At 40.9% G+C, this 25,681-nt stretch overlaps 3 protein-coding genes across 3 annotated transcripts in view; 2 read left to right on the top strand and 1 right to left on the bottom strand.

Moving 5' to 3' along the window:
- Positions 1-332: 332 nt before the first annotated feature.
- On the bottom strand, positions 333-1,607 carry LOC134653499 (proteasome subunit beta type-2). Its single transcript, XM_063508867.1, has 4 exons — positions 1,409-1,607; positions 1,132-1,325; positions 823-985; positions 333-523 (listed from the first exon to the last, which is right to left on the bottom strand). Exons 1-4 carry the CDS (start codon positions 1,512-1,514, stop codon positions 369-371), a joined length of 618 nt encoding a protein of 205 aa, XP_063364937.1. The 5' UTR covers positions 1,515-1,607; the 3' UTR covers positions 333-368.
- A 254-nt stretch (positions 1,608-1,861) lies between these two features.
- Positions 1,862-3,821, top strand: LOC134653284 (mitochondrial tRNA-specific 2-thiouridylase 1). Its single transcript, XM_063508610.1, has 5 exons — positions 1,862-2,001; positions 2,097-2,447; positions 2,554-2,780; positions 3,072-3,239; positions 3,489-3,821. Exons 1-5 carry the CDS (start codon positions 1,926-1,928, stop codon positions 3,786-3,788), a joined length of 1,122 nt encoding a protein of 373 aa, XP_063364680.1. The 5' UTR covers positions 1,862-1,925; the 3' UTR covers positions 3,789-3,821.
- Positions 3,822-4,094: 273 nt separating this feature from the next.
- The window catches only part of LOC134653599 (ribonuclease 3), a 34,592-nt gene continuing 13,005 nt past the window's right edge, over positions 4,095-25,681 (top strand). Inside the window, exons 1-14 of the mRNA XM_063508997.1 lie at positions 4,095-5,486; positions 5,669-5,747; positions 7,263-7,464; positions 7,831-7,972; positions 8,803-8,958; positions 10,553-10,773; positions 11,739-11,866; positions 12,895-13,024; positions 14,062-14,227; positions 15,608-15,815; positions 16,909-17,149; positions 22,614-22,834; positions 24,617-24,748; positions 25,426-25,597. Of these exons, the coding sequence (XP_063365067.1) occupies positions 4,219-5,486; positions 5,669-5,747; positions 7,263-7,464; positions 7,831-7,972; positions 8,803-8,958; positions 10,553-10,773; positions 11,739-11,866; positions 12,895-13,024; positions 14,062-14,227; positions 15,608-15,815; positions 16,909-17,149; positions 22,614-22,834; positions 24,617-24,748; positions 25,426-25,597 (3,466 nt within the window). The 5' untranslated portion in view covers positions 4,095-4,218. The remainder of the gene's footprint in view (positions 5,487-5,668; positions 5,748-7,262; positions 7,465-7,830; positions 7,973-8,802; positions 8,959-10,552; positions 10,774-11,738; positions 11,867-12,894; positions 13,025-14,061; positions 14,228-15,607; positions 15,816-16,908; positions 17,150-22,613; positions 22,835-24,616; positions 24,749-25,425; positions 25,598-25,681) is intronic.

The following is a 25,681-nucleotide window of genomic DNA, read 5'->3' as shown; positions in this document are numbered from 1 at the left end:
AGTTTAATAAATAATATTTTACTTTCTTAGAATGATACTTATGATGAAAGCAATTATGCTGTTTCCCTATGTTTTGCAGCAACATCAATGGCATATTTAATAACAGGAGTTATCTTGTAACATTATAGAAAAAGATCCTAAAATATCACATATTTCACACAAATATAGGTGCCATTTGTTGAGTTGCAGAAACCTGCCAATACAACACAACATAAATATGTTTTCTGTAATGTTGTGTGGTTCTGATACATCTGTGGTAGTCTGGTAGACCCTCAAAATGTTATATTACCAATTTTCCTGATCAACCACACAAGGATAAGGGAAACAAATAATTGAGAAAAAGACCTTTATTCTTAGAATACATAAAATTACTTCATAGAGGCAGCATTGATAGTGGGTAGGGTCTTGATGCCATCTCTGTTGACCACGGTCACCTGGAAGTTGGGCAGGCTCACGAACAACCGCTTGTGGACCTCTGCAACACACTTCTTCAGGATATCATAAGCTTCTTGTTCAGTTGCATCTGAAACAGATTTTTGAAATTAATTCATAATGCCACATCACTACATAGTATAAATGCTTATAAAGTTATAAGCTCTTACAACTGTAAGAAGAGGTAAAATAATGAAACACACATAAGTAAAAAGTCTACCTTACATTTTTCTATTTAAGTAATAGGTACAACTTTACTTCAAAGAGGCTGCTCATAAGTTAAAGAATTTATTTAGGTTCATTAAGCCCTATTAACTCTTCCATGTTAATTTGTGCTGAATTCAATGTGGTGTTTTAAAATAAAAACAGATATTTTTAAAATTAGTTTACCTGGTTTGTGGTAGCGGTCCATAATGCTGACACTGAGGAAGCCACCATAGCCGTGAGCAGCAAAAGGCACCTTCACACTGGATGCCAGGTAATCCATGAAGTAGAGCTCCGGACCATTCTCCTTGTCATAACCTCCCATCAGCAGATTCACAAAGTATGGGGTCTGAAATAGTAAGACATTATATTATTTTCACTGGTAAAAATTATACATATTTATTTAAATAAAAAAACACCTTTTAATATTGGCCGCAATTGCGGCTAAGGGCAAAATGTTTATATTCCTTCATTTATAAATGAACTATAATTTACCCTGCTTCTGAGGTACTCTGCCAGATTACGGCGAGTGAAGTTGGCGGCGGCGGTGGGCCCAAGCTCGTAGCCATTGCGCATCTTATACAGTTGGATGTTCTTCGCGATGTATTCGGCGAACTGAGTGGTGTCTCCAGAATCGCCGATTACGCCCATAACTAACTTATCGGATATTCTGTGAATCTTGTCTTCATCTAAAAGAAACATTACACGTTTACAGTAATTTTATGCATAAGGTTTTATAGTAAAAACAAGACAACTAAAACCGCAAACTCACCATCTTTCATGACCATAATACTGTGACTATTCGATTGATCGGCGGCTATCATAACGAAATCATTGCACTGTATGCCCATTAAACATTGTAAATTAATGTTCGACATTTTAATAAGTAAATTATAAGAAAATGTATCGAATTCTAAAAATCCTCAAACCGCTTGACAATAACCTATCTGAAGTAGTTGAAAGTGTCAAATCATTTTAGCTTGTTCATCAGAAGTGCTGCCAGTATTTATAAAAACAAAATATTATAAAGCGGTTTTATCAAGTGCTCAAACGAACTTCATCATCTACCACAGATTATATTATAGCAAACGACCGTCCATGCATTGCTGTCATAGATGGTAGATTGCTGTAATGTTGGTGCTTCCGATATGCAATATGTTTTGTACCAAGTTGACAACATTTGTCAGACAAAGTAGACAAACGTCAGAATCATATGTAGTGGTAACTTAGAGGTTATAAAAATTTAATCTCGAAATGAAAAACTATAATTCGTGTCTAAGATTACAAATATGTTCCGAAAAGTAGCAATAGGAATGTCTGGTGGCGTAGACAGCGCAGTGGCTGCATTACTCCTTAAACGGGCAGGTAAGACTACAAATAAATACAAAGTGTTGGGTTAGGTCGGATTTCGGCAGTGGCCATAATTTACAATTAAAACACGAATGTTTCTCTTTGTTCAGGTTTCCAAATCGAAGGAGTGTTTATGCGTAACTGGGACAACAATTACGAAGCTGGGTTTTGCTCAGATGAAAGAGATTTTGAAGATGCGACCTTTGTATGCCGTAAGCTAGATATTCCGTTGCATAGAGTGTATTTCATTAAGGAGTATTGGAACGAAGTGTTCACTGTATTGCTAAAGGAGTATGAGACGGGACTGACTCCTAACCCTGATATTCTATGCAACAGATATATTAAATTTGACAGCTTTTTTGAACATTGCAGGAAAAATTTAGGAGTTGATGCTATTGCTACTGGTCACTACGCGAATACTTCTTTCGGACCATTCTTAGAACAATATAATGAAAATGAAGGTATATTTTACTCCATATTTAATTATGGTATAATTTTGGATAGGTACCAATTGGTGCCTATATCATTTTACAAAGTATTTTTATTTTATCTCTGTTCTGTTTCTAGGTGTCAGATTATTACAACCAGCAGACAAGTTTAAAGATCAAACTTTTTTTCTGTCACAAGTAAAGCAGTTTTCATTACGGAAATGCATGTTTCCATTAGCACCTTTACTAAAGACTGAAGTAAGAAAAATAGCCAAAGCAGAGGGACTGCTGAATGTGGCCAATAAGAAGGACAGTACAGGAATATGTTTCATTGGGAAAAGAAGATTTCAGGATTTTATTGAAGAAGTGAGTCTGCATATTGTTTTTTCATTTAAATCAGGGATTGTAACTTATATATAAAATCTGTTTTTCGCTCAAGTATGGACTCAAGTTCATCAATTGAACTTTTTTTTACGTTACGTGTTTTGTGTTACTCTAACGGACAGTCTCAGTATAAGTTTGTCTACAAATTAAAGCTTCTGTTATTTAAATTGTCTTTGAAATAATAATAAAAAATGATTATAAATATATTTCTTAAAGGCTTGTAACATAATTATGTTTTTATAATGGTGACTAATACAACTACTTAATTTTCAGTATATTCAGAAAAGGGATGGCCTCTTCGTAGACATAGACACAGGCCAAACAGTGGGTGAACATGGGGGCCTTCACAAATGGACTGTTGGACAAAGATGCTGCCTTGCCAATTGGAAAGATGCCTATTTCATATTTAAAAAGGATTTAAAAACGAATAACATCTATGTTGTAAGTGTTTTATATCTATACAATTAAGGCTGTTCAGTACCATTATTTCGCTGTACTAAAAAAAATATAGTAAATAATACAAATATATTCATGAACTCAGTAGTAATTACTTAAAATTAACCTGTCCTGTCCCACGAGCATTGACTCAATGAAAGTTGCTTTAATAATGTACATATGTCGCTTTCTTTTGGTCCCAGATTTGAGCCTGTGGGAGAGGACAGGTTAAATGTCAATCTTCTACTTTTTTAGGTCCCAGGAACTAAGCACCCAGCACTTTGGAATCATTTATGCATAACTGGATTACCACATTGGATACATAAAGAGCCTACAGAATTATCAAATAACAATGTTCTGAAATGTTACTTTAGGTTTCAGCACACTAAACCATTGGTTAGCTGCAGAGTTGTGAAGAACTCAGAGGGTTTGACGATTTTACTCGACAACAAGTTACGTGCGCTTACAGAGGGCCAATTTGGTGTTCTCTACAAAGATGGTGAATGTCTTGGTAGTGCAAAAATTAAAGATATTTGTCATGATTTAATTTATTGATACTAGAGTTAAATTATATATTTTTTGTTAATAATGACGTGTTTATTATTTCATCCTTACCTTATTACTGTGCTACACACATCAATTTCATTTTACTGTATAATTTATATGGTAAGCCAAACCTTCAAACCAGTATTTTTTAAATTTGATGAATGACTTGCCAAACTATAACTGCAGGGGTATGTACCAGTAAACCGCGCGGCTGACCGTCCTAATGCGTATGCTAGCGAGGTTTACGACCTCTTAGCATGGCAACATTTTGTTCTGAATGTCAGTGTCACAGCTGTCACACTTTGGTTCGACAGCAAAAATGTCTAAATCAAAATAAATGCAGCGAATGTAAAAAATATTAAATCACTAAGCTCTAAAGGAATTGTAATTCCAAAGCTATCTATCCTCTAAGTTTAAAGATGTGTATTAAGTTATAAAAATGCCTATACCCCCCGTGAATTATAGTGTGCCGCCGCCGCGGTTGAACATGCCTCCGCCGGCGGTGCCTCCGATGTCCATGCCTCCACCGTCGGCGCCTCCACTGTCTGTGCCTCCACCGTCGGCACCTCCCCCAGTGGCGCCTCCGCTGTCAATGCCACCACCGACGGGCCCCCCGCTATCCGTGCCTCCACCGACGGCGCCTCCACTTTCTGTGCCTCCACCGTCAGTGCCGCCTCTGGGGCAGCTGTCTATGCCCCCGCCACAGCTCTACCAACACCCGCCACCGTATTCTAGGCCTCCTTTACCCCCATTGGACAAGCCTCCACCATTACCAATCACTAACTTACCTCCACTAAACGTACCACCGCCATCGGTGACGGCGTTTCCTCCTCCTGCAGTGCCACCACCATTTCCACCGCCTACAGGGGCTGCATTCCACTCTCCAGACTTTTCCAATCCACCACCAACACTAAAAGATAAATTGGTCAACCCAAATGAATCCAAGTCAGTAAAACAAGACACTCCCACAACATCCAAAGTTAGTGACAGGGCTTATTATGACTCCAAAAGCCATTCATCATCAAGATCAATATATGATTCACCTTCAAGACATAGAGACGAAAGTCATGATAGAGAAAGAGATTATAGAGAAGGAAGCCATAGCAAATCAAGTCCTACTCATAGTAGCTTGAGCTACAGTCAAAGCAGGCACAGCCAGAGCCCTTCAAGACATAGCCACAGAGACAGAGATGACTACAGGGAAAGAGACAGACATAGAGAGAGCAGCAGATATAGAGAAAGTAGTCACAGAGACAGAGGATTGGAAAAAGAAAGATATTATAGAGAAAAATATGAAAGAGAAAGGATGAGGTATGAGCATGAACGGCGGCACAGTCCATCCCATCACCGGGAAAGCAGTCACAGTAGGAGATCACCTTCTAGACACAGCCACCGGTCACCTAGCAGACATGGTGGCCACTCACCCAGCAGGCACAGCCACAGGTCTCCCAGTAGACACAGCCATAGGTCACCCAGTAGACCAGGCCATAGGTCGCCTAGCAGATACAGTCATAGATCACCCAGCAGACACAGCCATAGGTCGCCTAGTAGATACAGTCATCGTTCGCCCAATAGACATAGTCTCAGGTCGCCCAGTAGAGATTCACGATACCGGAGCCATGCTAGGGATGTGTCCCCGAGGTCCCGGCATGAGGCTTTGCCAAAGAAACCACTAACTGACAGAGAGAAGATTCTAGAAGAATACAGGTAAGCTTTGAATTTTCATTTAATTATATTTTCCCCTTAAGCAATCTATGCAGACCAAATTGGACAAAGAAATTGGACAGGTGGAATACCACCCTTAATTACTTTTTTCACAAAACTCTTAAGTAGTTAGCTTCAATAATAGTAGCTTATGTTCATTATGTTATGTTTATTGTATTTTTCAGGAAAAATTACTGTCAAACCTCAGAAGACCTAATTGAGAAAATTGAGAAATGGTCCAAAGAAAAACAGGAGGAGGAAGAGGTACCTTCAATGCATTTTAGTCTATTTTTTTTTTAAGGTTTTGAAGCTGTGGTGGTTCACCCAAGCATGCTTGACTGATCAAGGCTGTGCCGAGCAGTTGTTATAGCGCAGTCTAAGCAAAAAGGAATGTATCATGCATCTCATGCGTTAGGGGTCATTTAGACGGTGGGAGAACTCGCAAGCGAGTTTTATTAAGCCCCGCCTCCATATCGCGTGGCAAGCTATCGAACATTGGCTCGCGCGGCTGCCACGCGAGCCAATGTTCGATAGCTTGCCGCGCGATATGGAGACGGGGCTTTACATTGCGTCATTTGATCGGTCGGCTGAATTGACGTCCGCAATGTATGTAACTAAAATCGTATACAAGTTCGCGCGCCGTCTAAATGAGCCCTTAGAGAGGGACAATTTGATTTGCTGAAATATTGATTTTTGTAAAAGGTGGGATTTCTGTATGTAGGACTATTATGATTTGGGCTTGTAATAAGGCCAGTTTCAGATTATCTGTAGAGGCAATGTAGGCTTCTTTCCAATGTCTCGGTTCTCTATCTACCTCCATTATGAAGTTTGTATGAATAACGAACATGTGATATCATAAGTATCCATAGTCAACTATTTTTTTTTTAACAACTCTTCTTCTTCCTCGCGTTGTCCCGGCATTTTTGCCACAGCTCATGGGAGCCTGGGGTCCGCTTGGCAACTAATCCCAGTAATTGGCGTGGGCACTAGTTTTTACGAAAGCGACTGCCATCTGACCTTCCAACCCAGAGGGTAAACTAGGCCCTTATTGGGATTAGTCCGGTTCAGGGATGTTGCGGATGCCGATTTTTTGACATCCGCGGATGCGGATGCGGATGCGGATTTTTAAAGGCTCACATCCGCGGATGCGGATGCGGATGCGGATGTCAAGATAGGTACATAAAAAACGTCAAATATTACATTTTAGTAATTTTTATTTCAAAAAACCGGCCAAGTGCGAGTCGGACTCGCGTTCCAAGGGTTCCGTACATTAAGTCCCACTCACGCTTGACTGCTAATTTCTAATACGTTTTTTTGGCTAATGACTAAATTACCTAGTAGTCTAGCACTTACGCCGATGCTAAGACTTTCCTGTACCGACCTGTTTCACATCCGCATCCGCATTAAATCCGCATCGATTTTATGCGGATGCGGATGCAGATGCGGATGTTGAAAATAATGCGGAAGTTCCGCGGTTGCGGATGCGGATGCGGATATTCGCAACATCCCTGGTCCGGTTTCCTCACGATGTTTTCCTTCAGCGAAAAGCGACTGGTAAATATCAAATGATATTTCGTACATAAGTTCCGAAAAACTCATTGGTACGAGCCAGGGTTTGAACCCGCGACCTCCGGATTGCAAGTCGCATGTTCTTACCGCTAGGTCACCAAAAAAATTAAATGCCCAAAAAGTTATAAACTATGATATTGACTTGTTTTGATTTTGATTACCATCCTCCCGTTTATATCATACATTTTATAATCATTGATACTATTTCAGACCCCAAAAATGTGGTACAGGAGCTCCCCAGCAGAACTGTACTATATACCAACTGAAGGTGGTGTGAAGCAGACACCGAAACTAGAGAAGATATGTGATGCTTTCTTCACCAAGGTGGTTGAAAGGGGCAGGAAAGCTAGACCCGAGGTGGATGAGCTGCCTCCCCTGAAAGCGCCAAAAGCTAAAATGTGCAAGCATAGATGTGAGTATTTAAACATTGTGTGGCTACCACTAGTTTGGCACTGACATAAACGCTAGCGTGAACGTAAATTACTTTCTGTGCATCTCGCTCGTACTGACATATTAGTGCGAGTACGTATTGAAAGTAAATTACGTAAACGTTGGCGTATATGTCGGTGTTGACACTGTCAGTGACTCGTCATAGGGTATTCTGGTGTTTTACGTACATATTTTTTTAATATTTATGAACCATCTTGATCTTAATACTAAAGGAAAAGAGGCGTCTACAGCTTACGCAGCTATCGCCCTGGGCTACCCCGTCACCACTGGAGGCATAGTCACTTTCTTTTTTATTTAAAAATCCTTTAATTATAATCTTTCCATGTAGTGGATGAAAAGAGTTCATCGTCATCATCATCAGAGAGTGAAGATAGTTTGGACGAAGACGGGCTGCAGGGCTATACGGACCGGATCATGGTGGAGCTGCAGAGGAAACAGAGCCATCCGAGGAGGCTACACCCGGAAATGTGGTATGTTGTGGTGTGTTGTTGTGTGTTGTTGTTGTGTGGTGTGTTGTGGTTGTGGTGTGTGTATGTTGTTGTTGTTGTTGTGGTGTGGTGTGTTGTTATATGGTATTTTAAGCGTTCCGTATTTTATAATTTATTTATTTATTTAATACAATTATGTTTACACGGCATTACAGTAAAAACACCTATGCGCCGAGAAACGCTTACAAAATATTTCATTACAAGAAAAATATAACACAAGGTAGGTACAAGATACAACATACACAGAAAGAACAGAAATAACAAATCACATCACATAACATATTATTACCTAATAATATTACTCGTATGCTAGTTTTAAGGTACATATTTATGTATGGGCTACTACTAGTTGCTTGAAATAAAGATTCATTCATCATTTCATATTTGTTGTCATTATTATTTCTTAATTTAATTTTCTAGTTTATTAATAGCCTGCTAGCGAAGTTTTTTACATAAAAACTGTCCAAACACAGTGGTGTTTTTTTTTTAATCTTTATTTTAGGTATTTTTAAAGTGGTTTTGTCACACAGATGGAATTAATGATGGTCCCTGTTAAGTTTTGGAATTTCAATCGAAATTAAAAACTTTAAAAGTATGTAGGTACTAGGTAGGTATCTAACATTTAATAAATCGAGTATTCTCTCTACTCGTATGTCAAAAAGCGAAAAATCAAATGCTCTAGAAAACCTTAATTACCTATTCCTGTACAACATTAATGTGCGCAGGTTAATTTAAACAACGAACAAAGTAAGACACCCACATTAAACAAAGCACGTTGAACTCTATAATATTCACAATAAAGCACATTTTAGGTTCAACAATACCGGCGAGATGAACGGCGGCCCGCTCTGCCGCTGCAGCGCCCGCGCCCGTCGCCACGGCATGCGGCACGGAGTGTATGCGGGCGAGCGGAGCTTCCCGAAATGTAGGCCGGACCATAGCAACCTGGACAAGCTGTACCATTACAGGCGAGTCTCGACTCTACTGCTGTAACTATAAGTCTCACATTACAACACCGTATGCGGGGAAGAGTGCAGCTTACCCAAATGTAGGCCGGACCATAGCAACCTGGACAAGCTGTACCATTACAGGCGAGTCTCGACCCTACTGCTGTAACTATAAGTCTCACATTACAACACCGTATGCGGGGAAGAGTGCAGCTTACCCAAATGTAGTCCGGACCATAGCAACCTGGACAAGCTGTACCATTACAGGCGAGTCTCGACTCTGTTGCTGTAACTATAAGTCTCACATTACAACACCGTATGCGGCGAAGAGTGCAGCTTACCCAAATGTAGTCCGGACCATAGCAACCTGGACAAGCTGTACCATTACAGGCGAGTCTCGACTCTATTGCTGTAACTATAAGTCTCACATTACAACACCGTATGCGGCACGAAGAGAGAAGCTTACCCAAATGTGGACCGGACCATTGCAACCTGGACAAGCTGTACCATTACAGGCGAGTCTCGACTCTACTGCTGTAACTATAAGTCTCACATTACAACACCGTATGCGGGGAAGAGTGCAGCTTACCCAAATGTAGGCCGGACCATAGCAACCTGGACAAGCTGTACCATTACAGGCGAGTCTCGACTCTACTGCTGTAACTATAAGTCTCACATTACAACACCGTATGCGGCGAAGAGTGCAGCTTACCCAAATGTAGTCCGGACCATAGCAACCTGGACAAGCTGTACCATTACAGGCGAGTCTCGACCCTACTGCTGTAACTATAAGTCTCACATTACAACACCGTATGCGGGGAAGAGTGCAGCTTACCCAAATGTAGTCCGGACCATAGCAACCTGGACAAGCTGTACCATTACAGGCGAGTATCGACTCTGTTGCTGTAACTATAAGTCTCACATTACAACACCGTATGCGGCGAAGAGTGCAGCTTACCCAAATGTAGGCCGGACCATAGCAACCTGGACAAGCTGTACCATTACAGGCGAGTCTCGACTCTATTGCTGTAACTATAAATCTCACATTACAACACCGTATGCGGCGAAGAGTGCAGCTTACCCAAATGTAGTCCGGACCATAGCAACCTGTACAAGCTGTACCATTACAGGCAAGTCTCGACTCTACTGTTGTAACTATAAGTCTTACATTACAACACCGTATGCGGCACGAAGAGAGAAGCTTACCCAAATGTGGGCCGGACCATAGCAACCTGGACAAGCTGTACCATTACAGGCGAATCTCAACTCTATTGCTATAGTATTAGAGTTCACAACTGCAAACGAGCATAGCAACCTCTTCTGTTTTGTTGGTTGGCGATGTTGGCGTCCATGTTCTATAGTCTATAATTCTATATGGATCTGTAACTACCATTGCCTATCAACTCTTTCAACTCCAGAGTGCGTATTAAATAAAATAAAACTCCTGAAATGTACCACCATTCGTGAAATATTAAGGTCTGAATTTTCAACGTTTGTGTGAAACAAACCCCGTATATTGGCGCTTGTAGCTCTAGGTATGAGGTTGTTTCAAAAACCTGTACTTTTTATGAAAAACAGTGTGTGAATTTCTAAAAATGTATTTTTCTGATAACAGAATAACCGTGTCCCCGCCGACCAACTTCCTCATCAAGGCCCCCACCATCATCGGCCACGACGAGCACGAGTTCCTCTTCTCCGGGTTCTCCATGTTCTCGCACTACAAGCTGGCGAAGCTGCCCACCTGCAAGGTTATAAGGTTCAATATCGAGTACACGATATTGTATGTGGAGGAACCCGCGCCGCAGAACTTTACTGTGAGGGAGCTGGATTTGTTTGGTGAGTTTATACGATTATAGCCCTTGAGGAATTTGTCTTTGTTCTATAATATGAGGTGATGAAGCTGCCCACCTGCAAGATTATAAGGTTCAATATCGAGTACACGATATTGTATGTCGAGGAACCCGCGCCGCAGAACTTTACTGTGAGGGAGCTGGATTTGTTTGGTGAGTTTATACTATAATAGCCCTTGAGGAATTTATGTCTTTGTTCTATAATACGAGGTGACGAAGCTGCCCACCTGCAAGGTTGTAAGGTTCAATATCGAGTACACGATATTGTATGTCGAGGAACCCGCGCCGCAAAACTTTACTGTGAGGGAGCTGGATTTGTTTGGTGAGTTTATACGATAATAGCCTTTGAGGAATTTGTGTCTTTGTTATATAATATAAAGTGACGAAGCTGCCCACCTGCAAGGTTATAAGGTTCAATATCGAGTACACGATATTGTATGTGGAAGAACCCGCGCCGCAGAACTTTTCTGTGAGGGAGCTGGATTTGTTTGGTGAGTTTATACGATAATAGCCCTTGAGGAATTTATGCCTTTGTTCTATAATATAAGGTGACGAAGCTACCCACCTGCAAGATTATAAGTTTCAATATCGCAAAACTTTACTATGAGGGAGCTGGATTTGTTTGGTGAGTTTATGCAATAATAAACTTCAAGGAATTTGCTCTATAGTACGAGGTGCGGTTAGCGACGTGCAAGGCTATAAGGTTCAGTATCGAATGCAAGTGAAATTAATCTCCTTTTTTGGACAATCGTGTAAATTATATAATGAATGAATTGATTATTGTCACTAGAAAAATGCGGCAAATTTGAAAAATAAATCGTCAAATTTGAAAGAAATACTTAGGGCGGAATTATTAAAGAGTTCGCGTTTATACTGACCACATACTGTTTTGCCACAATATATAATTATTATATTATCTATGGTGTGGTGACATGAATATACGGGTTTCAGAGGACTTCCTGTTCATGGAACTGCTCGAGCTGGTGGACTTGGACCTGGGCAAAGGGACTGAGAACTCGTGCTCGCAATTCCATTTCATGCCGAGATTCGTACGGTTCCTGCCTGAGGGTGGATGCGAGGTATACCATTTTTATTTTTATTTTTTTTATTTATTTTTTTCCACACTTACAACTATCTTTACTATTCACATTTCTACAACATTTCTACCATGCGTATCGCGACAATAGGGTATTTAAAATAAATTATTTACGACCATGCATGAAATAAAGCACCAGATAATTATTACAAAAACATATATAGCAGTTATTTTTAAACACACGTTGATAGAAATATAAAAAGTAGGCGAGTTGACCGTGACGTCATTGTGTAGGTAAAGCGGCAATTACACTTCGTCGTTCGCCGCATGCTGCATGCGGCGAACGCAAAATTGTAAAGAACACGTTAGTCGGTCGCATTCGGCGATCGACAGCTGCCAACGCTTATAAGGTGACCGAAGCAGTGTAAATACGACATCTGTCCGCCTTATTAGGTCACCGACAGCGGCGACCGCAGATCATTTGATAAAGTAAAACCTCTATGCAAATGTACTCATTATATCGTTGGCATTGGCCACTTATATTTGAAGTTGTCACAAATAACAAACGTCAGACGTGCACCGCATTAGGCCACCGCATTAGGCGGACAGACTAGTGTAAAGACGACGTTCGTTGAACGAATCCATTCAAGAGTCATGCGGTCGCCGTAGTAGGCGGACAGACTAATGTGAAGACGACGTTTGTTGGCCTAAGTAGTTTAAAATGAATTCGGCGACCGCATTAGGTGAACGACGCAGTGTAATTGCCGCTTAATGTTTCAAACATTCCATATTAGCAAATCGTTTTACAGATCTAAAAAACTACTAGTAGTCAAATACCCTATTGTGTTGTGTTTAAATTGGGACGGGTTCCACCGTGGCGGGGTGGCCAAGGGGTTCAAGGCGTTAGCCCGGATTGCTAAAGACGCCAGTTCGAATCCGGCCTTCACCACTTTTTCTTCGTCACTTTTGCTTTAATATATGACATCTATTTCAGTTTGTTTTATTGTGTCAATAAACATCTTAACATTAATCTGTTACTGTCATACTGTTAAAATTGTTGAATCATTTCAGGTGTTGTCAATGTGCGAGGTGCTAAAGTATCTGCTAGACCAAAGCGGGCTACTGATTCCCCCACACAATTTGGAGAATTACCACAGCATGGATCATTACACGTGGCAAAAGTTCGTGGATAGAATTAAAGGTCAGTGAATTTAACAGTTTACTAAAATTATTTACCTATGAATATTGTTTTGATTCCACCCATTGACGTATATCTCAGGACGGGCCTTACGTGCAATAAGATTGTGGCATGAATGGGGCCAGTACAGCGGTGTGACACCGCTACAACGCGATTGCTTGATACGTTCGCATCACGCGCGCGATTGTTCGCAACTAGTTGCATTAGACTGCACGATTGGCTCGATTCGTAAGTGACACCGCTGAACTAGTGCCATTTTTTAGTGCCCGTAAGGCCTGTGCTGAGATATACGTCAATGATTCCACCAAAAAAAAATCGTCTTAATTTATAGCTGAAAAGTAAATCTAATTTTTTACTAAAAGCATTTGATCGAATTAAAATTGCAAATGGGTTAAATAAAAAGCAAGATTTGGGATGTGGGTTGACTCGGCTTTGTTATCAAAATGAGAAATGCCACGCCACGGTCACCATTAACGACGAGCGGATCAAACTATCCTAACTTAGAAACTCCTTATTTTGTTTAAATTGTAATTATGTCTTCTGGTTAGGGTTGTAAAAAAACGGTTTTTTTTTACTTGAAAAAAAAACCGTTTTTTTCTGGAGTACGTTTCTTTTTTTCAAAACTATGAAAACTGAAAATTTGCAAGGCAGTTAATACTTGTATACGGTTGTTTTACTTGTTTTAGACTTTATGTTAACCATTAAACCAATTTAATTTAACAACTTTGATTAATAACAACATAAATGAAATCTGTAGTGGTAGTTATCGTAATTTACTGTTGGCAACACCAACGCCTCTCGTCGCCGCATCGGGGAATTCAGGGATTCCGGATACTGTACTGACATACTTACTTTAATGTACTTAGTTTTAAGTTACTTATATAAATAAATCACGAAAAACCGTTATTGTGGCATATTTTTGTTCATCTGAAAAAAAACCTAATTTAGATAAAACCCATGGTGCCAGGTTTTTTTTCATAAATTTGAAAAAAAAAACATTTGGTTTTTTTTCTATTTGAAACCCTATTTCTGGTACACAGGAATGATAGTGACGTACCCGGGCAAGAAACCGTGCTCGGTGCGAGTTGACCAACTAGATCGCAGTCCGCCGGTCGGCGCCAAGGACACCAACTCCAAGACTTTCTTCCCGGAGATCGTGCACTTCGGCATACGACCGCCGCAGCTCAGCTACGCTGGCAACCCGGAGTAAATTGTAGTTTAGATAAAAGTATCATTACACAGGAATGTGACGTACCCGGGCAAGAAACCGTGCTCGGTGCGAGTTGACCAACTAGATCGCAGTCCGCCGGTCGGCGCCAAGGACACCAAGTCCAATACCCTTTTCCCCGAGATCGTGCACTTCGGCATACGACCGCCGCAGCTCAGCTACGCTGGCAACCCGGAGTAAGTTGTAGTTTAGATAAAAGTATCATTACACAGGAATGTGACGTACCCGGGCAAAAAGCCATGCTCGGTGCGAGTGGACCAACTAGATCACAGTCCGCCGGTCGGCGCCAAGGACACCAACTCCAAGACTTTCTTCCCGGAGATCGTGCACTTCGGCATACGACCGCCGCAGCTCAGCTACGCTGGCAACCCGGAGTAAGTTGTAGTTTAGATAAAAGTATCATTACACAGGAATGTGACGTACCCGGGCAAGAAACCGTGCTCGGTGCGAGTTGACCATCTAGATCGCAGTCCGCCGGTCGGCGCCAAGGACACCAAGTCCAAGACCTTCTTCCCCGAGATCGTGCACTTCGGCATACGACCGCCGCAGCTCAGCTACGCTGGCAACCCGGAGTAAGTTGTAGTTTAGATCAAAATATACATACAGGTATAGTCCGTAGACTTGAAGCTAGCCCCGAACGGCTTATCCTTTGTCATAACATGTTACATTAGGTGTTAGAAACAAAAAAAACAGCCAAGGGCGAGTCGGACTTGCGCACGAAGGGTTTCGTACCATTACGCAAAAAACGGCAAAAAATCACGTTTGTTGCATGGGAGCCCCACTTAAATATTTATTTTCTTTTGTTTTTAGTAATTTGTTGTTATAGCGGCAACAGAAATACACCTGTGAAAGTTTCAACTGCCTAGCTATCACGGTTCATGAGTTACAGCCTGGTGACAGACAGCGGAATCTTAGTAATAGGGTCCCGTTTTTACCCTTTGGGTAGGGAACCCTAAAAATGTCATTTCCATGCTCGGTAAAGATATATACTTGGTCAACCAGATCTTGACAGTAGAAAAAGGCGGCAAATTTGAAAAATGTAGGCGCGAAGGGATATAGTGCCATAGAAAATTTGAATTTAGCGCCTTTTTTTACTGTCAAGATTTGGTTGACCAGCTATATATCCGAAGTTCTTAGAGGTTTTAACTCACTTAGCTCCGCTTGCACTAACCCAGGGTTAACCGATTAAACCGCGAGTTACCATGGTTACCAGTACAATTTGACACTGGGTTAACGGTTTAACCGCTTAACCCCGGGTCAGTGGGATGGTGTATGGTGCAAGTGGCGCTAAATGGCGTTGTTATAATTTTGTCCGATATTTTCAAATTTACCTATTCCAACCACCTGCATTGTTTCAGATATCAAAAAGCTTGGCGTTACTACGTCAAATACCGGCACCTGATCGCCAACATGGCCAAGCCGTCGTTCAAGGAGCGCCAAAAACTCGCCGCCAAGGAGGCCAAGCTCCAGGAAATGAGGACTCAGAGTAAAATGAAGAGAGATGTCACTGTCGCTATATCTTCCGAGGGCTTTCACACTACAGGCCTTATGTGTGATATAGTGCAGGTACCATTATAAGACTGAATTATATATTACCAGAATAGTTAAATAGTATGTACTTAATGTACTACTCAACGATTCTTTGATTGTATAAGGTTAAAAGAAACGCTGGGAAGATGATGATTTTGCCTAACCAACTGATCGGCATGACATATTATCCTAATTACAACTTTCTAGCTCTATATTGATTTAAACTAACACGATTCTCACTCATACTTTTATAACTACGTATACCACGGGACTTAATCGCGTAAGACTTACGTTTATTTATGGCCTGATACGTTTCGAACGTGACGTTACTTTCGTGGTCACAGGCAGACTGGCGAGGAATTGTATCAAAATCTTCTTGCTGCGCGGGTTTTGCGACCTACCCACACTTGATCTTCACGTGTACGCTAGGGTTGTCACTTTGCCTACACACAATATAATACTCACGACATCCGATGGTATGAGATGGGATGTTTTTTCACCCTTACATTTGCTAATCACTGGATTCCACGACAACGAAATCCCCTGTCCCTCATTCTTATTGAAATTTTGATGTTTTCTGATTTCAATTGCTTCACGTACTTTCCTGCTGTAGTAAAGACGTTCCGTTGAGAGGACTTTGGGATTATGGAGCTCAATCCAGTGGTTTGGTCCCGAATGTGGTTTCTAGCTCTAATCAATCAATCGTTTATTTGCAGATAAAACATAGTACAATGCATGCAAATACATTTATATAAAATTAATCGTAATTGAGCTCTAAGCCGCGGCCGGACAGAAAGACAGACGTGGCGTAACTGTAAAAGGTCCTTTTTAAGTATTGAAGAAAAATGTTTTCGACCTTGAATAAATCTTAGAAAATTACATTACACACTCGACTTTTCGGTAGACCCCATAGACAACATACCAACCGCTAACGCTCCGTAGTGAACGAAACGCAACTGTCACTGTCACACTAATATGAAAGAGTGATAGAGAGACACAAAGCGATTCGATGGCGAAGCTTAAGCGATTGTCACCTTGGCTAGGCCGCCAGGTTATTTTGTTGTCTATGATTGCCTCCAGTCAGAGGTTATATAAAGTCGCGTTTTTAAATTTATTTTTTCATTTTCAGCACGCCATGCTGATCCCAGTATTAGTTCGCCATCTCCGTTTCCACAAATCGTTAGACAGTCTCGAAGAGAAAATGGGTTACGTGTTCAAACAACGAGCATTGCTCCAAACGGCACTAACCCATCCATCGTATAGGGAAAACTTTGGGACCAATCCTGATCATGCGAGGAATAGTCTCACTAACTGTGGTATACGGCAGCCTGAGTATGGGGATCGGAGGATACATTATACTAGGAAGAAGGGTGAGTTATATAATGACCCTTATGACATAGGCATTAGGAATACACCCATCTGTTGCATAGAAAAAATTTCGGGACCAATCCTGATCATGCGAGGAATAGTCTCACTAACTGTGGTATACGGCAGCCTGAGTATGGGGATCGGAGGATACATTATACTAGGAAGAAGGGTGAGTTGTATAATGACCCTTATGACATAGGCAATAGGAATATACCCATCTATTGCATAGAAAAAACTTCGGGACCAATCCTGATCATGCGAGGAATAGTCTCACTAATAACTGCGGTATACGGCAGCCTGAGTATGGGGATCGGAGGATACATTATACTAGGAAGAAGGGTGAGTTGTATAATGACCCTTATGACATAGGCAGTAGGAATTCACCCATCTGTTGCATAGGAAAAACTTCGGGACCAATCCTGATCATGCGAAAAACAGCCTTATTAACTGTGGTATAAGGCAGCCGGAGTATGGGGATCGGAAGATACATTATACTAGGAAGAAGGGTGAGTTGTATAATGACCCTTATGGCATAGGCAATAGGAATTCACCCATCTGTTGCATAGGAAAAACTTCGGGACCAATCCTGATCATGCGAAAAACAGCCTTATTAACTGTGGTATAAGGCAGCCGGAGTATGGGGATCGGAAGATACATTATACTAGGAAGAAGGGTGAGTTGTATAATGACCCTTATGGCATAGGCAATAGGAATTCACCCATCTGTTGCATAGGAAAAACTTCGGGACCAATCCTGATCATGCGAAAAACAGCCTTATTAACTGTGGTATAAGGCAGCCGGAGTATGGGGATCGGAGGATACTAGGAACAATGGTGGGTGTTGAATAATGAATCTATAGGGCGTCAAGCAAATCTTGTCAGTAGCAATGTACTGCAAATTAAAGTAGGGTAACACCATGTAACACTCAAAGAGCAGAATTGCGCTAAGAAAAGCAGCAATGTACATCGAACCAAAACGTGTTTATTTTTCCGCCCTTCATACGTCAGTTCGAGTGAATTATCATAACCTCAAGTTTTAGTAATGTTTACCGTCAACAAGCATGATAGTGAGGGTGTTAAGTGAAATGACCTTTTTTTGCTTGATTAAAGCATGAAACTTGGCACAGTTGTTCCTTATATCAAAATAAGCCGATTAAGATCGGTAGCCCGAGGGACCCCCCGCTTAAGCCCGAGAGGGGGGGGGGGGTCAAGTAGCGCCCCGCCCGGCTTCATTCTAAAAATTCTAACAGGCCCCGTTTAGCTAATAGGTCATATTTGGTATCAATTTCGGATAAATAAATAACGTAGAATTCATTTCTGGTATAAAAAATTGCAATTTGTTGAAAAAAAAATTAAAAAAACACAAAATATCTAATTTTTTAAGTGTAATTTTTGTTTTTTATTTATTGTCAAAATTAAACTGCTTAGTTTTTCTACATACAAAAAATATGACAATAAAGCCTATTTAATGCAGATTTTAAAAACATAACTTTTACTAACCTTTATTAAAAGGAAATTGCATAAAAAAAACTTATATCGTCTCGCGCCGGTGAATATCTTTTTACCGACATCGGCATTGATATAAACAACATCCGAAGTGCACACTCTGGAGACCGATTAAATGTATTGTTTATTGTTGTAGATTCTATTATAAAGATAGAAAAGCGTACAATTTTTTTTAATGTGTCGTTCAGTGAAAAAGGGACCTTAAAAAAATTATCACAGCCAGCCTCGTGTTTGTATAGAAGCATACTCGTAGTTAGTTAATGCCAACCACTCCATGGACTCCATGGTCCCTGTTCTCAATTAATAAGAAGTAAACTGTAAGTATTCTTTAATATACTTGCTTATTACATTATACCACACTTAAATTTTGCGTCTTGTGTATTAATACAGTTCCTTCCCCCGACACATGAATGGGTACATTTCGTCATTCACGTATATATGTCAGTTTCAACCATATTCTGGCCACAGCAGGGTAGTCAGAACAGTTTGGAAACAGTCGTCTGCTCCTTGCTTTCATTCCCAAGGAGACGGACTAGGAGCAAGTTTAAAGAGGAACTAAAGTCTGACCCCAAACATATAATCCTATCCTGATAAGGCTGCTTCTATTTCAGTAGTCGATTCATGTAAAGAATTATTTCGGGCATTTTTTAATTATTTAGCAACGGCTTTATCTGTAAGTATCACTTTACTTTGCTTTACAAGGTTATTTCACCTATCATCATATAAAGGTATAATAAAGTTTTGGCGAATGCTATTTATTTACTGCTATTGCTCCATCCTGTAGGAGCTTGAATCCTTGTATCGGCCAGGCTAAAAAGGGTCCATGCTTAGATCTCACTTTTATACACCTTATATTAAATGGGGAACCCGGGTTCAAATTCTAGAAGGCATTTATTTGTCTGTTTATCGTGAATACTTGTTCCTGAATTACCTATGGATGTTTTGAGTGTATGTATCAAATATATATGATATATATCACGTAGTACCCACATCACAAGTCTTATTGAGCTTACAGTATTACAAGGTCGATCGAGAGAATGCTTGGAATACGAGTACGACTCCTGGTTTTTCAGGGCCCGATAGAAATAAATTAGAGTTTAATTTACCATGACGGTAAGCTTCACTTATAACCACTGATCTTTTAGTGAAACTCATTTCTTTACCACTAGGTAAATCATTTTGAGACACTGTGTTGACAAAACTTCGAAGAGTTAAAAGTCCTTATTTATGCCATCGCGAAATTGTGTTGAGAAACATGTCACAAGTAATGTTCCTCGTGAGATTCCGAATAGTCCAAGAACCATGAAAAGTCCGATTCATTTAATATGATGGCCCTAGTTGCAGATGCTGTAAAACAGTCATTGCAAGGTATTGATACGCACAGTATAGACACGAACGTAGTCATAGCAGCTAGACTAGATTCATGCGTACGAATATTTCCCCAACTACAGGAATTGTGGGCTCACGTTGACACAGTGGAAAACACAATTATATCACATGACACACCATTGCATCCAGGTCAGGGAATTATATTTTAAGCTAATAAAATTATCTATTCTATAAGCTAAGTAAACTATCTTTTATTTACCCTAAAAGAGCGGAAGTCTTAGCCCTGTTTCGAGCATTCAGTGGAAAGGGGAGAAAAAGTGAATTCGAAGCATGGAATCTGTTCAGAGTTCAACCAAACCACTACAAGGATTCAAGCCCTTACAAGATGGAGCAATAGCAGTGGCTAAAAGCATTCCCCTAAAATACTAAAATGTTATTATATGATCGGTAATAAGTGCAATATTGAAGAAGGCAAGTTACACCGGGATATTGAAATGAAGAGTTGTATACCTGTTCTATGAGATTAAGTCACTGCTAAGTTATTTTATTATTAAATTCCATAATGTATACCTACTTCTAACAAAAGGGAGCCATATAAATGCCCTATTACGCGCAGTGTACCGAGGGGTTGATGTTTAGGTTCAGTTCAGACGTTAGTTCGTCGTCAAACTTGCTCAGTCCGTCAGACTTCTTGGGAATGGAAGCAAGAAGCAGACGACGGGTTCGACACTGGTCTGACACCTGCTTTGGTCAGAATATGGTTGGAACTGACCAGAAGTAAATGCAAACCGGAATAAAAAACGCGATGCAACTACATGAATGATGAAATGTACGCATTTATGTGTCTGGGGAAGGAACTGTATTACGACACAAGACGCAAAATTAAAGTGTGGTAGGGTAATTCGCCAGTAACTGGCCACTTTTAGTAACTGGCCACCCAAAACCAAAAAATCATTTTAGGCTAGCCAGTGGCCAGTTATTGAAAGCTGGCCAGTTTTTGGAACCTTATACTAAAATGAATTCTGTTTATAGGTGAATAGAATTCATTTTTAGTTTAGAGCGGCTAGTTATTAAAGCGGCCAGTTACTGGCAAATTATTCTATAATGTAATAAGTAAGTAGATTAAATAATACTTACAGTTTACTTCTTATTCATTGAGAACAGGGACCATGGAGTCCATGGAGTAGTTGGAATTAACTATGCTTCTATACAAAAGAGAGGCTCTATGATAAATTTTTCCAACGTCCCTTTTTTCACTGAACGACACATTTTTTTTCTAATCAAATATTATGTACGCCTTTCTATCTTTAATATATGATCTACAATAATAAACAACACATTTAGTCGGTCTCCAGAGTGTGTACTTCGGATGTTGTCTATATCGATGCCTATGTCGGTAACAAGATATTCACCGGCGCGGGACGATATATGTTTTTTTAATGCAATTTCTTTTTCATAAAGGTTAGTAAAAGTTATGTTTTTAAAATCTGCATTAAATAGGCTTTATTGTCATATTTTTTGTATGTAGAAAAACCAAGCAGTTTAATTTTGACAATAAATAAAAAACAAAAATTACACTTGAAAAATTAGATTTTTTGTGTTTTTTTAATTTTTTTTTCAACAAATTGCAATTTTTTATACCAGAAATGAATTCTACGTTATTTATTTATCCGAAATTGATACCAAATATGACCTATTAGCTAAACGGGGCCTGTTCGAATTTTTAGAATGAAGCCGGGCGGGGCGCTACTTGACCCCCCCCCCCCTCTCGGGCTTAAGCGGGGGGTCCCTCGGGCTACCGATCTTAATCGGCTTATTTTGATATAAGGAACAACTGTGCCAAGTTTCATGCTTTAATCAAGCAAAAAAAGGTTCGACCTTTTTTTGTTACTTAAAACCTTAACTATGACATTGTAGGCACCTTAGCTTTGCTTGAGGTCATGCATAATCTTGGTATTTAATGGTGACAGCAGAAATTTCTCTTGAAATAGAAACGATTCAGAATGTAAACAATAAGATGATGGCTGTCATTCACGATCCACATTCCACAGATGACACGCGATTTTTTAATTATTCGAACACAGTATTGCTAACCCGCGATTTTTCAAATTTGCCGCCTTTTACTACTGACAAGATTTGGTTGATCCAGTATAATTGTTATTATTATAATAATTATAATAAGTGTATCTGTGACCATGATCATGAAGTTAAAGATCGCAAAGCTGTTTATTTTCAGGTTAAGCCATTCATTATTAAAAGTTCTCTCATGCCTTAGTGCCACCCTACACTAGCGGCTTTTGAGCGTCGGCGTCTAGTCAGCGCTATGGAAAATAACGTCGCGACGCATTGCGTCGAGCAGCAACCATAGAGTTGACTAGACGCCAACGCTCGGGAGACGCTAGTGTGGAGTGGCCCTTAGGGCTAGCGTCATAACTGTGCATTTGCCTTACGGTATTCTAACCTGAATTCACAGAAAACAATCGTGAAGTTATTTACGTCAAGTTTTGTAGTCCTTGACATTGACATTAGCTTTTCTGGTGCGTCGAGATCTACTAAATGTGCACAGCACACGCTACACGTGCGAATGTCATCTTTAGAAACTCAATTGATTCAATTTTGTTACCTTTTCCAGGTATCGTAACCCTCATCAACATAATGTCCCGTTTCGGCAGACACAGCGAGACAGAGTCGGAAATAAAACACAACGAGCGACTAGAGTTCTTAGGCGATGCAGTCGTGGAGTTCCTATCGTCGATACATCTATTCAGAATGTTCCCTGGCTTAGCAGAGGGCGGTCTGGCTACGTATCGAGCTTCGATAGTGCAGAATCAGCACTTGGCGAAGTTAGCTAAGGTAAGGTAGTTTTGTTCTGACCTTACCTGATTTAAACACGTGAACGAGCGAGGGGGCTTCTTGGCGATGCCGTCGTGGAGTTCCTATCGTCTATACATCTGTTCAGAATGTTCCCTGGCTTAGCAGAGGGCGGTCTGGCTACGTATCGAGCTTCTATAGTGCAGAATCAGCACTTGGCGAAGTTAGCTAAGGTAAGGTAGTTTTGTTCTGACCTTACCTGATTTAAACACGTGAACGAGCGAGGGGGTTTCTTGGCGATGCCGTCGTGGAGTTCCTATCGTCCATACATCTATTCAGAATGTTCCCTGGCTTAGTAGAGGGCGGTCTGGCTACGTATCGAGCTTCTATAGTGCAGAATCAGCACTTGGCTAAGTTAGCTAAGGTAAGGTAGTTTTGTTCTGACCTTACCTGATTTAAACACGTGAACGAGCGAGGGGGTTTCTTGGCGATGCCGTCGTGGAGTTCCTATCGTCCATACATCTATTCAGAATGTTCCCTGGCTTAGTAGAGGGCGGTCTGGCTACGTATCGAGCTTCTATAGTGCAGAATCAGCACTTGGCTGTTAGCTAAGGTAAGGTAGTTTTGTTCTTTCCTTACCTGATTTAAACACAAGAACGAGCGAGGGGGCTTCTTGGCGATGCCATCGTGGAGTTTCTATCGTCTATACACTTGTTCCGGATGTTCCCTGGCTTAGCAGAGGGCGGTCTGGCTACGTATCGAGCTTCTATAGTGCAGAATCAGCACTTGGCTAAGTTAGCTAAGGTAAGGTAGTTTTGTTCTTTCCTTACCTGATTTAAACACGTGAACGAGCGAGGGGGCTTCTTGGCGAGGCCGTCGTGGAGTTCCTGTCGTCTATACATCTGTTCAGAATGTTCCCTGGCTTAGTAGAGGGCGGTCTGGCTACGTATCGAGCTTCTATAGTGCAGAATCAGCACTTGGCTGTTAGCTAAGGTAAGGTAGTTTTGTTCTGACCTTACCTGATTTAAACACGTGAACGAGCGAGGGGGTTTCTTGGCGATGCCATCGTGGAGTTTCTATCGTCTATACACTTGTTCCGGATGTTCCCTGGCTTAGCAGAGGGCGGTCTGGCTACGTATCGAGCTTCTATAGTGCAGTATCAGCACTTGGCTAAGTTAGCTAAGGTAAGATAGTTTTGTTCTTTCCGTATCAGATTTAAACATGAGAACGAGTGACGGGACTACGTAGGCGAATGCATCTGTTCAGAATGTATCCTGGCTTGGCACAAGGCGGTCTGGCAACTTATCGAGCTTCTATAGTGCAGTTGTGTTTCCCAAGTTGGCTAAGGAAAGAAATCATTTAAACGATATCGCGCTAAATAGGGAATATTACGCGAAACTCTGCGTAGGGGGCGCCACTTCCACAATCCGTCACAATCTAAGGGTCTACCGCAAACGAGAAAGTCGAAATTTTGTTATCTAACGTCTCTATCACTCTTGCATATTCGACCAATAAATAAAAAAGGCAGATAGCTGAGTTTCGATTTCGCATTACCCGGTATGTCCTTTGTAAACAAACCGCCTTGATGTATCATGTATCAATGTCATATTTGATTGTCTGTGAAAACTTGTCATAAAACAGTTTAAGGCACAGTATGTATAAGTTACTCTATGATTTACGAAGAGCGCTAGAGCTGCGCTCTGGCGGCAGAACATTGCAGTAATACTCCCTATTCTTTCGTATTTCGTAATTGTTTCGTTCATGTAATTCATTATCGTCATATTCGTCGTTTCATATTCGTCATTATAATGTGTTTTTGTTCAGAATATCGAGTTGGAGCAGTTCATGTTGTACGCGCACGGCTCGGACCTGTGCCGCGACGTGGTGATGCGGCACGCGATGGCCAACTGTTTCGAGGCGCTCATGGGCGCGCTCTTCTTAGACGGAGCGCTACAGGTTAGAAATAGTACTATTTAGGATTTTAGACTTTATTCGTACTCGCATAAGGTATAATTTGAGGAAATACTGGCGGAAGATATAACGTACGTTTTTAGGGTTCCGTACCCAAAGGATAAAAACGGGACCCTATTACTAAGACTCCGCTGTCCGTCCGTCCGTCTGTCACCAGGCTGTATCTCACGAACCGTGATAGCTAGACAGTTGAAATTTTCACAGATGATGTATTTCTGTTGCCGCTATAACAACAAATACTAAAAACAGAATAAAATAAAGATTTAAGTGGGGCTCCCATACAACAAACGTGATTTTTGACCGAAGTTAAGCAACATCGGGCGGGGTCAGTACTTGGATGGGTGACCGTTTTTTTTGCTTGTTTTGTTTTGCTCTACTTATTTTTTGTTGATGGTGCGGAACCCTCCGTGCGCGAGTCCGACTCGCACTTGGCCGGTTTTTTAATTAAATTAGTTCGCGTTCACCCGATCCAAATATTATTAGAAATTATTTTGATAACGGTTTACGGCGTTATTCATAAACGTCTGCTAAGTTAATCAGCTGATGACCGTCGTTTGTCCCTCTCTATGGCATAACGCCAGATAGGGACAAACGACGATCATCAACTGATTAAGATAGCAGCCGTTTATGAATAACGCTATTAATATGTATCTCCATATCAGGTCGCAGACCGCGTGTTCTCTCTAGCGCTGTGGTACAACGACTCAGAGTTACTAGAAGTGTGGAATAAGGAACGCGCGCACCCGCTGCAGGAGCAAGAGCCGCTCGGCGACCGCAAGTACATCAGGGACTTCAAGTTCCTGCAGAAGCTCACACAGTTCGAGGACTCCATAGGTAAGATTACAAGGCTGTTTCAAAGTATGCTGAGAGCGAATCATTTAGTTTCTTATGGTTCATTACGTGAACATGATCTAGGGT

This window comes from Cydia amplana, chromosome 13, assembly GCF_948474715.1.
Source record: "Cydia amplana chromosome 13, ilCydAmpl1.1, whole genome shotgun sequence".
Classification (NCBI taxonomy): domain Eukaryota; kingdom Metazoa; phylum Arthropoda; class Insecta; order Lepidoptera; family Tortricidae; genus Cydia; species Cydia amplana.
This window is presented reverse-complemented; position numbering and strand designations above follow the sequence as displayed.

What these genes read in the sequence shown, in the direction of transcription:
- LOC134653499 (XM_063508867.1), bottom strand. Translation starts at nt 1,514, where the DNA reads ATGTCGAACATTAATTTACAATGTTTAATGGGCATACAGTGCAATGAT. An exon ending in TATTATGGTCATGAAAGATG is followed by an intron (nt 1,326 to 1,408) that starts GTGAGTTTGCGG and finishes TGTTTCTTTTAG; the next exon opens with ATGAAGACAAGATTCACAGA. An exon ending in GGACCGCTACCACAAACCAG is followed by an intron (nt 524 to 822) that starts GTAAACTAATTT and finishes AATCTGTTTCAG; the next exon opens with ATGCAACTGAACAAGAAGCT.
- LOC134653284 (XM_063508610.1), top strand. Translation starts at nt 1,926, where the DNA reads ATGTTCCGAAAAGTAGCAATAGGAATGTCTGGTGGCGTAGACAGCGCA. An exon ending in ACAATATAATGAAAATGAAG is followed by an intron (nt 2,448 to 2,553) that starts GTATATTTTACT and finishes TTCTGTTTCTAG; the next exon opens with GTGTCAGATTATTACAACCA. An exon ending in AAACGAATAACATCTATGTT is followed by an intron (nt 3,240 to 3,488) that starts GTAAGTGTTTTA and finishes CTACTTTTTTAG; the next exon opens with GTCCCAGGAACTAAGCACCC.